Source organism: Camponotus vicinus, unplaced genomic scaffold (genome assembly GCF_025532165.1).
Source record: "Camponotus vicinus isolate PSW18456_S1 unplaced genomic scaffold, iyCamVici1.0 SCAF_14, whole genome shotgun sequence".
NCBI classification, from domain to species: Eukaryota; Metazoa; Arthropoda; class Insecta; order Hymenoptera; family Formicidae; genus Camponotus; species Camponotus vicinus.
This window is the reverse complement of record NW_028141950.1, coordinates 1753974-1768610: the sequence shown is the minus strand read 5'-3', so window position 1 is coordinate 1768610 and position 14637 is coordinate 1753974. Positions and strand designations below refer to the sequence as shown.

At 30.8% G+C, this 14637-nt stretch overlaps 2 protein-coding genes and 1 long non-coding RNA gene across 4 annotated transcripts; 1 reads left to right on the top strand and 2 right to left on the bottom strand.

Moving 5' to 3' along the window:
* LOC145965244 (T-complex protein 11-like protein 1) lies at positions 1–3735 on the bottom strand. 2 transcript variants are annotated; one of them, XM_083088649.1, is made up of 9 exons: positions 3476–3735; positions 3185–3376; positions 2869–2988; positions 2448–2573; positions 2031–2325; positions 1420–1941; positions 1133–1317; positions 845–1011; positions 1–767 (listed from the first exon to the last, which is right to left on the bottom strand). In XM_083088649.1, exons 2-9 carry the CDS (start codon positions 3193–3195, stop codon positions 520–522), a joined length of 1674 nt encoding a protein of 557 aa, XP_082944775.1. In that variant the 5' UTR covers positions 3196–3376; positions 3476–3735; the 3' UTR covers positions 1–519. The 2 variants fall into 2 exon arrangements, with proteins under 2 accessions (XP_082944775.1, XP_082944776.1); XM_083088650.1 differs by lacking the exon at positions 2869–2988 and having other exon boundaries at positions 3476–3732.
* LOC145965247 (uncharacterized) lies at positions 3190–5469 on the top strand. The gene is made up of 2 exons (XR_014436654.1): positions 3190–3736; positions 5027–5469. It is a non-coding gene; the product is annotated as an uncharacterized LOC145965247 (long non-coding RNA).
* On the bottom strand, positions 5065–13989 carry Cat (catalase). Its single transcript, XM_083088648.1, has 9 exons — positions 13904–13989; positions 13346–13748; positions 8191–8365; positions 7881–8022; positions 7105–7255; positions 6784–6963; positions 6497–6688; positions 6178–6414; positions 5065–5945 (listed from the first exon to the last, which is right to left on the bottom strand). The coding sequence occupies exons 2-9, from the start codon at positions 13658–13660 to the stop codon at positions 5544–5546; spliced, it is 1794 nt and encodes a 597-aa protein (XP_082944774.1). The 5' UTR covers positions 13661–13748; positions 13904–13989; the 3' UTR covers positions 5065–5543.
* Between the last annotated feature and the right edge of the window lie 648 nt (positions 13990–14637).

The following is a 14637-nucleotide window of genomic DNA, read 5'->3' as shown; positions in this document are numbered from 1 at the left end:
TATATATCATTAATTTTATTACTTAATATATCATACATATAATTTTTATGTAAATTCTAAGTATTGCATATAGCATTATAGGAAAAAGAAAGAAGAACATAACACTGTTTTATTGTTCGTTATCGTGATTTATTATGATTCGTAAATCATAATAAATATAGATCTCTTCTATTTTGTTCAAACATGTGTATATATTATATATATATAATTTGCGAATATCTCATCCATTTTTCATAATTAAATGGATATAAATATGAAAAATTATATACACTTATATCTCGATATAATATTCGAAAAAGAAAAATCATGTCTCTAGTAAAAGAGATACACAATAAATATGAATGCAATTTGATGCTTATCATCTGAATTGTATTGAGAAAAATGTATATAATCGATTGGAGCTATATAAACAATCTTGATATAATTGTGCATATCTCAGAATAAGAGGTATATAGCGAAATTCTCGGAAGTGTATTAACATCATACATGTAAAATTTTACTTTGTTTCTACTTTCTTTTTTACAATTCCATGGTATGTGTTCCATGCATTTCCTTGTTATTGTCAACATCGCTTTTCGCAAACGCGTTTGCAACAATGTCTTGGTAATATTCACCAAATACGCTGCGATTATGCGAGATAAGTATTACAAATCGAGCAGCGACGGCTGTTAATTCCTCTTGCAGCGAAGAGAGACCTGGCGGTACTTGTTGGGGCGCAGTGGATTGTGACTGGATGATTTTCTGTAGGAATTGTCTAATTCGCAAACCTAAAACGATATTTATTCAAAGTCAAAAGCGTTAATTATCGTTAAATTAATCGTCAAACTGATTTTTATATACTTACTGACAAGATATCTGATCTTATGTTTTGTATCTATAAGATCGGCTATCTGGCCTTCCAACAATGTTTCTAATTCTGGAGATAATTCGGGAGCATCAACTTCCCTTAAGGTCGCTTTCACATCTTCTTTTACTTGAAGTACAATGTTAGGCATCGCAGCTTCCAAATCCCTATAGGAAGAATTATATTAATAATTCTAAGCTAATAATGAGTCAAAGTTTGTAGAAAAAAAAAGAATGATTAATATATTTTAATTATAATTTATCTTTATTTAATTATGATTGGACCTACTTGTTGGAATGTACAGAGTCCAACAACGCATTCAAGTGCTCCTTAATATTCTTTTTAAAACTCGAAATTCCGTGAATCGGTGCGCCAATTGTATTATTAACCAACAATATCACAGAACCGATAACGCTCAATCTATTAGTTATATCGCGCAATTCCAAAAGTCTTCCTTGATCCAACATCAATGTCTAAATAAAATACATCTAGCTTATAATAAACTTATTATCAAATAACATAAAATCTGCTCCACATATTTCATTAAAATAATAAATCCACACATATACACATACTTCGGCATTTGGATTAAAATCCCATTCCAGAAGATCGAGATACGCCTCTGTCACTAGAGAATAAGTGATTTGTCTTATATTACTAGTATCGCTGTTCGATGAACTCGCGATCTTTTCCGGATCGAAATGTCTCAGCAACCATTTTTCTGTGTACTGCAAACCGTTTGAATTAATCTTTAAAAATTCGGTAAACTTTGCTTTCTCATATTCGACACTCAAAGCGATGATGTTTGGCCTCATCATTGTGATGGTAAAATTCGCCAAGTCTAATCTCATTAGCTGCAACAATTCCATGACACCTTTGAACGTTTCAATTATGTCCACTTGCTGCGAGAGCTCTTTGACCTTTTCATCTCTGACAGGCGCGCAAATCTTACTCATAACAGAGATTATGTACTGTGCGTAATGATGGAAATCCAATACACCCTTTTCTGTTTGCTGTTTGATCAAATCTAGATCGAGCACTTCTCTGATATTTTCTTTAATTCTGGAATTTTGCGCCGGTACAAGTTCGTCCAAGGACTAAAATAAATAAAAAATATATAATTATTATAGATATTTGTCGCGTTTTCTTTGTTTATTACAAAAATAAAAGGAAATTATATAATTACTTCTTTAATTTCTTTCAATAAAACCAGTGCGTGCGAATAATCTGGCGGATCTTCGGCCAATTTTTGCGCTAACAGATTCCAAAAAGTTTTATGCATTATTTCTTTTACTCGCCTATGAAAGCTACCGTCTTCCGGTTCCAATTTTTGCAACTGAAAATTCTTATCTACCGCAATTTCATGCGCTAAGGCCATATTTTTCATCCCATTGGCAGTTTTTATAATTTCATCGAAAGACACAAATTTCGGTGGCGATGCTGCTGTTAATCCTCCCATCATAAAATTTGGCGTTGGTTGTCTATAAATGCAAGAAATATATAAATATGTATAATATCATTTTCATATATAATTAACATTAGTCAAAAATTTATGACAAGTTGCCATTTTTATATCTTTACTGTAAATTCTAACACTACATACCTATATTGCACTTCATTTTGCACTTCATTTTGCTCATTTGTATGTACATTATTATCATAGTTCGTTGATGTACCAGGATCATCTGCATTATGTTTTTGTTCATCTTCATTCTTCATTTTTTCATTGCTAAATAATTATAAAACAACAAACAGAATTTTATTTAAAATTAAAGACAAATGGAACAATGAAAGAAAACTCAAATCAAATTTTTAAAAAAAGTCATTGGAAACATATACTATTAATAAAAATTACTTCAAAATATAGCGTGTATAGTTTTTAATTGTTAACATTTTACTAACAATAAGAGAAAGAGAAAAACATCAATATTAGATTATTTAAAATAATTTTCCAATTAGTAAAATAGCAAGCACAAATCTCCTATAAATATTTTACATTGTTATCAGACAACTGATAAACTGACCGATATAAAATAGCAGGGATGAAATTTAATAATGCCATGGGTCTTAATAACTTGCGACTAAATAAAAGACAGCAAAGGGTTACACCCCATATTACTCCAGCACCGACCAAAACTTTGTTCCTGACAAAACATCATTTAATTATGTACATCGAGATCTTCTGATTACTCTTTACAGCGATTAACAAATATCAATGACGATATACAAGGATGAATCAATCGTTGACAAAATAACAATTCTATGGTATGCTACAATGAATTTTATCATTGCAAAAAAATATTTGTAAGATTTAAAATTCTTATACATAATAATATATACCTGTCTGGCATAGTGTTGTGTGGCTGTCAACATATATATATATATACATATATATATATATTACTTAAAAGATTGGCCGTAACATGATCTGTGCATAGAAGGGAGGCTGTTTCGAGTGCACTCTTGAGAAATAAGAGGTCAGAGAGCCTCCTCTATAAAAAGAACACCCACGATTTGCGCTGCGAGAGGAATCTGCAAAGACAACACGACTGCATTTTCACTCCCGAGTATCTTTTAGCAAAAAAAAAAAATTAATCGCACAGGTTAATCGTGCGATTGGCAAATACACACGAAGAAAGGTCTTCTCGAAGAGCTTCAAGTCCGTCGACGCATCGGATTTATCTGCAAACGCGTGTGTTTGTTGACAATATCCCGTGACGGGATTCGTGTGCCCTGATTCGAAGCGAACAGCTGTAGCTGTATGTGCGCCTACAGCATCTCGGACGAGGAATTTTACCGGAAGTGTCACGCTGCGAAGCGCGCATTTAAGGCTCCTGAATACTCACCGCGAAACTCTGAGTTGATGGTGGCGACAAAAAAAAAAAATACGCGGTAAGAATAAGATTTACCATATAAGTGAAGTGTGTTACTAATTGGTAAGAAATCAATCAGTGTAACACACATTTACACACATACTCAGGCTAATATTACATTTGCCGTACGACAAATTTTTTAAGCACATTGATTGGCTGCGGAATAATAATTTTTTGAATCTTTAGAAATTTTCTATCTCGCAGCCGATCAATGTGCTTAGAAAATTTGTCGTACGACAAATCGTCATCCGTTATTGATTTTTTTTCACGTCAAATGATATTGATTTTTACTGCACAGCTAATTTTATTTTGTCGTTTCTCATATGATGCATATTTATTATGTCGTACATCATACATTATGATAATTAATTAATATTAACAAATTATAAATATAATATTATATAAATATTATAAATATTATAATATAATAATAATAATAATAATATTATTATTATTTTATTATTATTATTATTAACATCGTACATTATAGTGATTATAATGTACATGTAATAAACATGTATATAAGAAACAACAAATAAAATCTCAAAATTTATATGTAAAATAAAATAAAATCAGCTATGCATAAAAATCAATATCACCTGACATGAAAAAATCAATAACAAATGACCACATATCAGAATTTTCAATGCAGCGCCTCACACTGCAAAACGACAAAGGCCTAGTTTACACCGTACGTCTTTTGATACGCGAATCAAAAGTAATGCGCACCAAACGTTTAATTCGACTGCGTTTACATCAAATGTATAAATAACATGCGCGATCTGTAGTGTTATTTTTTCAAAATATCTTTTTTTTTTTAAATGGCACGCAACAATTCTCAGCGTGTTATTTCTCGCTTCTGACGTCACGATTTCAATATGACTACTCAGGAGCCTAAAACCCGTGATTTAAACGCACGTAGCGTATAGAGAATTTGTTTTTCTAATCTTCTAATCTTCTCCGTTCAAAATGAATATCGAAGAAAGAAATGGAAAATTTTTTTTTAAATTATATTCTTTTAAGGCAATGTTAAAATAAAATAAAATTAAAATAAAATAAAATAAATTACCATAAACTCGCCCTTTTTATGCACTTACTTTAATTATCGATTGTAAAAAGGTGAAAACGTACCTCTCGCGAAACTTTCGATTCGACTTCAAAATGACGGATAAAAGCGGATGCGTTTCGAATGCACTTTAAATGCAGTCGAAATGGCTTTGTTGCTCAAGTTACCCTAATTGGAAGTATGACTAATTTTGTCGTCTACCTTGAATTTGTGCGAAGGTAAAATCTTTTCTTTTGTTCGCAGACAAGAGCCACGAGAATAGTGGAAAAAATGCTACGATATATAATGCATCTTAAGTATTCAAATTTTATTTACATACAAATCCCCATTATAAAGGCACTATTCCTTCGAAAAAATTATCAGGTTTATAAAATGCTCATTTACATTGTATTACATACAATCAATAATAGCTATAGCAAGATACAGTAAAAAGTGATAAAGAGTAGAATAATACATTATTTCTTTTCAGAAAAATCCTTGAACAGATAGGATGCATTTACTTTACATGTAAAAGGCACCACAGATAGGTTCATACCTTCACCCTCGTATTAGCGTTAAAAGGAGAAGTAACTTTAGAATGAAAAATGTCGATAAGTCAAAGCAGTATACAACATTGTGTACATGGAAAAAAAAATATTTTCAATAACACAATCTTTGATAAACAATTAATGTAAAATATAACATGTCGTAAAATATTACGTATTTAAGTAGAAAGTTACAAATTATGATACAAAATTTAAGAGAGAGACAAATATAAAGTTTAGAGATTGGCGGATTTTCCCAAAGCATTGATCTGCACTCCACATTTGCGCAAGCCATCTGTCAATCTCTGAGCAAGATCGACATCCACTCGAGCAAAGTTTCGCACGGCTCGCTCGACGATAAACACTGAGGCGTTGCGTAGACTTCCCACCATGTTTTGTACCAATCTCTGTTTAGCGGGTTCGTCGAGGGTTTTCTTCCAAAAGGTGGTAGCCTGTCCGAAGTCATCCTCGTCCTGAGGATCGTGACGGTCTACGTCTCCGCTTATATGGAATGGCGGTGAACGAACGGCTGGACACTCTCTCGGTCCGGAGAAGCTATTTGGATAATAATTCGGCGCGCCTCCGTGATTGTATATCGCCATGTTACCGTCTCGCTGATAATGCATCGTGGAGATCGCCTGTGGAATAATATATTTTTAAATTTTCAGGAAATATATATTTTAATAAATATATTAATCGAATAACTTTTGCTAAATATATATTTGAAACAATAATTTATTTATTTTTTTTTTAAGAAATATGAATAAAATTTATCGCAAGTTGCGAAATAAGTATGATGTAAGCGCTATCGTAACTAGAAAAAAATGCCAGTAATCATGTGGTTTATACCGTTGCAAAATAGAGTGTTACCTTATAAGGACAATTCACTGGCAGCTGAAGATGATTCGGTCCCAAGCGATGCCTATGAGTATCGGCATAAGCAAAAAGTCGACCTTGCAACATTTTATCGGGACTGGGCTCGATGCCAGGTACCATATGCGCCGGATCAAAGGCCAATTGTTCCACATCAGCGAAATAGTTTTCGGGATTACGATCAAATACCAGTTTGCCCACTGGTATTAGCGGATATTCCTTATGAGGCCACACCTATAAAAAAATTCGTACAATTTTCAAAAAGCGGAACTGTTTATAAAATAGAATACCAATATGATCGAAAAATATTAATTACTTTTGTCAAGTCAAATGGATTCCACCTGAAAGTCTTTGCTTGGTCAACAGTCATTACTTGGATGTAGAACGTGTAGGACGGATATTGCTTTTTAGCGATAGCATTGTAAAGATCTCTAATGGAATAATCGGGATCGGAAGCGCTGAGCTCGTTGGCTTTCTCCACTGGGAGATTCTTGATTCCTTGATTGGTCTGCCGATCAAACATTTGCAATATCTCATATAATTCTGCTGTAGATAGATCATGTTATATACTACTATTTTTTCTGATTAAATTGAAATAAGAACCTTGTAATGGAATTTACAGTAGACCATTTCATTCTTGCTGTTAATCAACTTGAATGTATGAGAACCGTAGCCGTTCATATGACGATGTCCGTCAGGAATGCCGCGATCACTGAAGAGGAACATAACTTGATGCGTCGACTCAGGTCTGAGGGAAATAAAGTCCCAAAACATGTCAGCATCCTAAAAAGAAAAGATTTTATTAATTGTGGTTTCTACTTCACAAAATATCATTTAATTTTCACATGCATTAAGGTAAAAAAATATATTTTATACACTTGACTGTTGAATTAGTTAGCTATCTGTAATCACATTCGAACGAACCTTCAAGTGGGTCGCGGGATTTCTCTTTTGCGTATGTATGAAACTTGGGAAAAACAGAGGGTCCTTGATAAAGAAGATCGGCGTATTGTTGCCGACGAGATCCCAGATACCTTCCTCAGTATAGAACTTTAAGGCAAATCCACGCGGATCTCTGAGAAGCAAAACGGAATATCAATAAATTAGAAAAATATAGATATAAATATAGAATATGAATATGAGAATCCTTTCGTATTCATTTTATTATTATTATTTCATGCTTCGCTGCTCGAATTTATAGTTGCATCAGCAAAGCGCATTTCCGAAGACTAATGCGCAATTCTTGCAAATTATATTTTCCCTCTATTGCATCACGCTAAATGATGAAAAATCACTGTACCACGAAAAGTCACTACAATTTGCTTTGCGGACGCACATAGTTAACCGCAGGAGCGATTCACTCGCTTTCTACTAATGATAAAAGTATTATGAACATTTATGATGGAAGTTGCATCATATTTCAATAACATATTCGTTAAAATAACTATTTTTAGTAGCATCATCTTGCATTTTATATATAATATTAATGTAAATATTATACTATTTTTTCGATTAACTTTATGCATATTTAATGATAATAAAACATAATATATTAACATATTTTATATATATTTTGCAACATGCACCTTGTGAATATACAAAGAGACACATGAAAAGGCGCAATTATCTTCTTTGAATATTAAAATTTCTGCGTCTCAGAATAATTTACACTATATTATAGCATTTTTCCTACTTATTACCTGACAGTATCGGCAGAACCGCTTTCGCCACCAACGGTGGAGAATCTCGCAGCAATAGGAGTCTTCTTTCCGATGCTGGAAAATACCTTAGCTTTGGAGTACTTGGTGATATCGTGGGTGACTTCAAAGTAACCGAACGCACCTGAAAAAAAGAAAAAAAATATGTAAAGTTATTTGACAAAATATAAATATAACATTTAAAGCTGTTAATAAGCTGAAAATAATAGATTACATAAAGATAATTGTACAAAAGTAATAGATGTAATATTTTGAAGTTATGTGCACACTATGAGAAATAAAGCAAACATACCGGCTCCCTTCGCATGCACAACTCGTTCCGGGATCCTTTCTCTGTCAAAATGTGACATTTCGTCCAGGTAAACATAGTCTTGCAGCAACATGGGTCCACGAGGACCAACCGTGAGGCTGGCTTTTTTATCGGCAATAGGTGCTCCATTTGCAGTTAATAATACAAATGGCTCACCCTGGGAAACAGATAGAAGAAATCAAGAATCAGATTAATTCTTCTGAGGCGCGAAATAAATTTATTTCATATAAAACAATTCTCATGTTAAAAAATTAAAAAAAAAAAAAAACCACGAAGTCTATATAATCTTCTAAAAAATCATCTAAATTAAAAAATTTATAAGAAAAGAATCTTTTAATTATGTCACATTTTATATTTTATTGTTGATAATTCATTTTATTAATTAGAGATATGTTTTAGAATCTGAAAGATTGATCTGAGAGATACTTGTTAAAGTTTAATTATTATAAATACATATAGATAATTATCTGACAACTTAATCGTTATATCAACAATCTAAAATTCCGTTACACAATCAGAAATTTTCTCGTGATTAAAATTTTTCTTCTTTTTCCAAAACGCAAGAGAGAAACCTCGAAAGACATGACATTGCTTGTCAGTATTCATTTTGCTAATAAAGAAATCAGGAGCGAGTGCGCTTTTATATGATAAAAATCGCGATAAGATCATAATACGATAAAAATAATCTCATTCTTCGATCGCATAGATGTACAGGAAGATTCGCGTATCTATCATCTAAGAACCCACTTCGATGTCTTGTTATGGCAATTATCATCCGGTCGTGTCATAATCACATTGTTACACTTTGCTCGCAAACTTATCGGCGTGTTTTTTTTCTTTAAATTAGAAAACACTACTTTCTCTCGAACAAATAATTACTGCAAAATCTATTGGTCAAAATTGCCAAATAATTGATTTCATATCAAAAATATACTGATATTAATCGCGAGAATTAACTTACACAGGTTGCACGTCTTATAAACAAATGTTGTAATATGTAAATTTTCGACTACAATGTTTTCAGTGCTACAACTTTGTTTTTCTGAAACGAATTTCTATTCTCTCTTTGATATTTTTAATAACTAAATATCATTATTTTTTTCATGTAGTTATTAAAATTCTTATATAATGGCATAAAATAAATAATTATTGAAAAATTGAAATATTATTGAAAAATATGATTGTTATAAAGTGTAATTACCTTGAATATCGTTATAATTAAAACTAGTACAATTAATTTATATTATTTTTCAGAAAAATATTCTTATATACTTATTATAATATATAAATGAAAATATAACATACAATAAATCATGAAAATGGAATTAATATTAATACTATTATATTTTTCACAGAAACTTTGTCTTTGAGATAAATAAAAGTAACTATTAAAAACATTAAAAATATATAATATGTTATAAAATATTATAAAATATAAATTAATATAATATATTATAAAAGAGTATGTGTAATATTGATGTATGTAATATTTTATATATTTTTAAAAAATTCTAAATTTATATTTATCGTTCATTGAAGTTCAAAAGAATTTCTTTTATCGTTCAACGCTCAGGAAGCCGCGCTAGAATAAGATTATATTACGCGTGATATGATTCTTACTTCTATATGCGTTGATTAGCGGAACGTCGCCGTAATTTGCATGTTACATTGCTACTTTTTTTTGTGATGCACACCTCTCGCCGCATTGAATTGCGCGATTTTATAGCACGCAAATAACGCAATACTTTTGCTTCAACATGACACAGCGAATATTGTCTTCAAATTGTCATTATCGTCCTAATGCACCCGGTACCACTCCTTCAGAATGTAAATCATATGTATCATGCGTAAATAATGCAAATAAATTTCACCTGAATATTTTGACAAAGTAGTATCATTCTATCGATACGTCATATGTCGCGAGATAAACAATTTAATCGAACATATTATTTGTTTGATCTGATAGATGCGATTATAAAAATTCCGCTTTACATCGAAACAGTATTTAATTCATCCACATCTACGTTTTATCATGCCGCTATATCGCAATCGGTTTAGTTATTTTCAACCATATCTATTAAAACACGCAATTTACTGTGCAAAACAAATCACTTCAATATAAATAAAAAATACATGAATACGACATCCGTTTTTTCATTTTCGCAAACGTCATAGACAAAACGTCTATGATTTTTTTAATTTAAATGTTTTGAGGATAATTAAGTGGAGAGATTACAAATCTCGATGTATTAAAAAAGTCTAAACTAAATCATAATATATTGTATTGTAAACGCTTTAAAATTCTGTAATTCTTGGTTCTTTCTTAAATTTTCGAACTATAACTTTTTGATTGTCAAATATATTTCGCAGGAACGATGTAGAAAATAAGAATCTATCAACATTAAATCAATTAAAGAAGGAAAAAACAAATAAATATGCCTTCTGTCTACAGTTGTATAAATAAAACTAATTTCAAACATTTACGCAAAATAATACACCAGCTAAAAATTAAAATCTCATGTAGCAAACACAAAATTTAAATAATTGTAATAAAGAAATGTTGTAAAAAGATATGACTATTAAGTGCTATAAAAATGCTTGAATTAAAAATTACAGTTTTAATTATTGATAGATTTTATATAAAATAATATTGGTTTTGGTCTAACTTTTATTTTTGTTATATAACGAAACATAGGAATAAAATAACGTATCGTATTCATATGCATATTATTTAAATTTTTTACTTAAATATATGAATGCATTTCCATTCTTTCTAATCATATCATATATATTGTTTTTATCTTTTTTGAATCCCGCATATTACTAAATATGACGTAGAAACTAATATTAGAATTCCTCATTACAAATCTCTGTTATGTTTAATGCGGATAAGGTTTTTACAATGTGCGATTGAGAGGCCGGAGATAATCGGAAAGATTAGAAATTATGTTCGTATACATCAATATCTTACAAAGAATTGTATGAAAAAATTTATATTGATAACATTCACTGTGCAATAGTAGATATAATCCTCGTTTATTCCTTATTGAATATTTAACCATGTCAGAAATCTTTTCATATTTCAAAAGGTGTTTCGCTAAATTAAACTTCGACGAAGTAAGTACATGTAAATATGAGGATAAATATATTTCTGATGTAATAATTCTAATCTTGGAATAATTGTATGGATCGAATTTTATATTCATCAATAGAAAAGTGTTTATATCTCGAGAAAAAATCCATACATAATCAAATATAAATATGATAAATTTATATAAATTATTTTCCCAATTATTTTTCAATTATTCTTATTATTTTTCCTGTTCATTTTATATATTTAAAATATGTCCACATACGTTTTCTTTCATTATATATACAGGGTGTCCCATTTTAATGTTCCACCCCAAATAACTTTCTTATTTTTAATTTTAGAAAAAGATGTTTCAGACAAAAGTTGTATGGTTTCGAGGGGGCCATAAGATGGTACCATTGGTTTGACCTTGAAGAGTTAATTGAAGGTAACATGAAGGTCACCTTCAATTTCTTAAATGGAACCTACTATTTGTCATTGCATATTCTTGTAGCTTATCTCGAGAGCTTTCCAAAACACTATAATTAAGTACCTTTTCGTTAAGTACTTTTTGAGTTATGAGGCTTGAAATAATTTCTTAATTTTACATAAACCGTAAAAAATATCTTGTAAAATATTCATTTTTCGATTATCTTATCTTAATACTTTTACGTACAAAATAATAAGAGGAATCAATTGGTGTAAAGAAAACACATAGTTGTTTTGAAGAAAAAATATATAATTGTTAATTGCAAATTACATATTTTTTCTTAAAAACAACTATGTGTTTTCTTTACACCAATTGATTCCTCTCATTATTTTGTACGTAAAAGTATTAAGATAAGATAATCGAAAAATGAATATTTTACAAGATATTTTTTTTACGGTTTATGTAAAATTAAGAAATTATTTCAAGCCTCATAACTCAAAAAGTACTTAACGAAAAGGTACTTAATTATAGTGTTTTGGAAAGCTCTCGAGATAAGCTACAAGAATATGCAATGACAAATAGTAGGTTCCATTTAAGAAATTGAAGGTGACCTTCATGTTACCTTCAAATAACTCTTCAAGGTCAAACCAATGGTACCATCTTATGGCCCTCTCGAAACCATACAACTTTTGTCTGAAACATCTTTTTCTAAAATTAAAAATAAGAAAGTTATTTGGGATGGGACATTAAAATGGGACACCCTGTATATGTTTTAATTCATTAATTAATTTATTTCATATATCTACATATTTGTTTTATTTTATTTTATAAATAATAATTATAAATAATATATTTGTATTTATGTTAGATGTAGACTTTTGTTACTCATTGAGAGAAATTTGCTAACAATATTCTCTAAATTCATATATTAGCACATCACGGTGACGCAATATTTCGATGAATAGCCTAGCAAGATTATTTACACACGCTCGACTTCATATTTACAATTCCATCTAACGGAACTTATCGATGGTCCTTAATTTTTTAATGCATCTTTAGTGTCAGTCAGTAATTATTACGTAATCGTTATACGAAAATATATTGTTTATAGTAAAATGGGCAAGCGAAATGTACGTATCGCTTTTTCGAGAACTCTCTAAATTGCTCAGATAAGCATATTATCGAATTATTGCTTGATTATAGCAGAGCAAAAAGGTCGCAATCGGTTTGTTCTTATTTTTTTTGTGGAAGAAATAGAGACTAAAAAGTAATATATGACAGAAAAATTCAGACTTTGGACTTGAAAACTTTTTTTCTGACTCGCATTATAATTAGTTTTCTATTAAAGATACACATACATATATTTCTAAATACATGTAATAAAATGAGTAGCACAAATGCGATCAGTTAAAAAGTAGTTGAGTCATTCTCGGTAATTATCAACTAATGTATCTCGCACACGTAAAAATAAAAATTCAAAAGAGTCAGAGTACACACGAGAAATCTGAGATACAGACTCCAATTTTCTCATATATTTTCATATATATTCCTTTCGAAAATATGAAATCCATCATAACATGCGTGCGACCGTTTGAGCATCGCTATAATTGCGTAGCACGCATGTAACAATCTCTCACCTTGAGGTTTCTCTTGTATTCGTTCAGCTGTTCCGATGCCGGATCTCTAGCCGGGTGAGACATCTTGTCGATCGATCTCTCGCAGCTGTAATTCCTGTAGATAATCGAGCGAAGCGCGATGAAGCGGTTTCTCGAGGTCTCGCGGCGACGTAGGGAGGCGTAACTGGTCGATGGCGACGAGGACGACGAGCTTTTATCGCGTCCATACGAATGACGGAGGAGAACGGACGGGTGGGAACTGACGTCGCGTTGAAGCGGGAGAAGCGGCAATAACGTTCGAAAGAACCGGACCAAGTCCGAACATACCCTTGGCATCCTTCGGTTCTCGAGAAGAGATCTTGGATCGTTCCTTGTCCAAAATTAGCGAAAAGTAGAGATGGCTCTTTCGATAGAGAATCGTCTCCTAAAAAAACAAATAATAAAAATAATAATAATTATTTATATAATAATTATTATTATTGATAATAATAACAATAATTATTATTATTGATTATAATATATGATATATTTCAGAAATTTTATATATGCATATGTTGATTAAATTATATTATATATCACTTCGTTCGCTAACGATGTCATTACAGATAACTAAACCATATAAAAATAAACTTAAGAAACAACTTGACAGTTTCTTAGGTTATATTTTGTTTAATAAAAATGTAACTTCACATCAAGGAAACAGTAAAATATAGAGCGATAATGTCAATACGGTAATGTCACAATACGGTGTGGTAATGTATCGTTAAAACATATGCAGGATATAAGGTAATCATCTGTCGTGTAGGTAGAGCGGGTTAAATTGAATCCTCTATCACTTTGCCATCTTCGCAATAATTAATGAATAATTAATTAAAAAATATCAATCAATTCGTGCGAGGCGAAAAAATTTAGCTGTCACATGTTCGCAACTTTCATACATATTACTACAGCTTACCTCTTTGCCAAATATATTATCTTCTTTAGTAATTCGAAAATCAATCTTCGAGTATATTTGAACGCAATATCATTTTCCCTATTTAATTTCTCATACCTTTTTATTTTAATAGAATTTTAATTTAAAATTTAAAAAGATATATAATGGTAAAAATAAACTTATAAAAGATGACTTTCTCTTCACTGAAGAAATCGACTTTAAATTGGCTAGAGAACCTACTGAAAAAAATTTAATTTCTAAACGATCTGATGATTTTGTAGAATTCTCTCTTTGTGTGTGTGGCGTATCGCCAATATCACTCTTTATATATATACATTTTAGAAAATCTGTAAGAAATTCAAGCCGAGCAATCTTTCGC

Coding starts and splice junctions, on each gene's coding strand:
- LOC145965244 (XM_083088649.1), bottom strand. Junction 2,326..2,447: donor CAAAATGAAGTGCAATATAG/GTATGTAGTGTT, acceptor TTGCATTTATAG/ACAACCAACGCCAAATTTTA. Junction 1,318..1,419: donor ATTTTAATCCAAATGCCGAA/GTATGTGTATAT, acceptor TATTTTATTTAG/ACATTGATGTTGGATCAAGG.
- Cat (XM_083088648.1), bottom strand. CDS start 13,660: ATGCCAAGGGTATGTTCGGACTTGGTCCGGTTCTTTCGAACGTTATTG. Junction 8,023..8,190: donor TGTGCATGCGAAGGGAGCCG/GTATGTTTGCTT, acceptor TCTTTTTTTCAG/GTGCGTTCGGTTACTTTGAA. Junction 6,415..6,496: donor ATCCATTTGACTTGACAAAA/GTAATTAATATT, acceptor ATTTTTTTATAG/GTGTGGCCTCATAAGGAATA.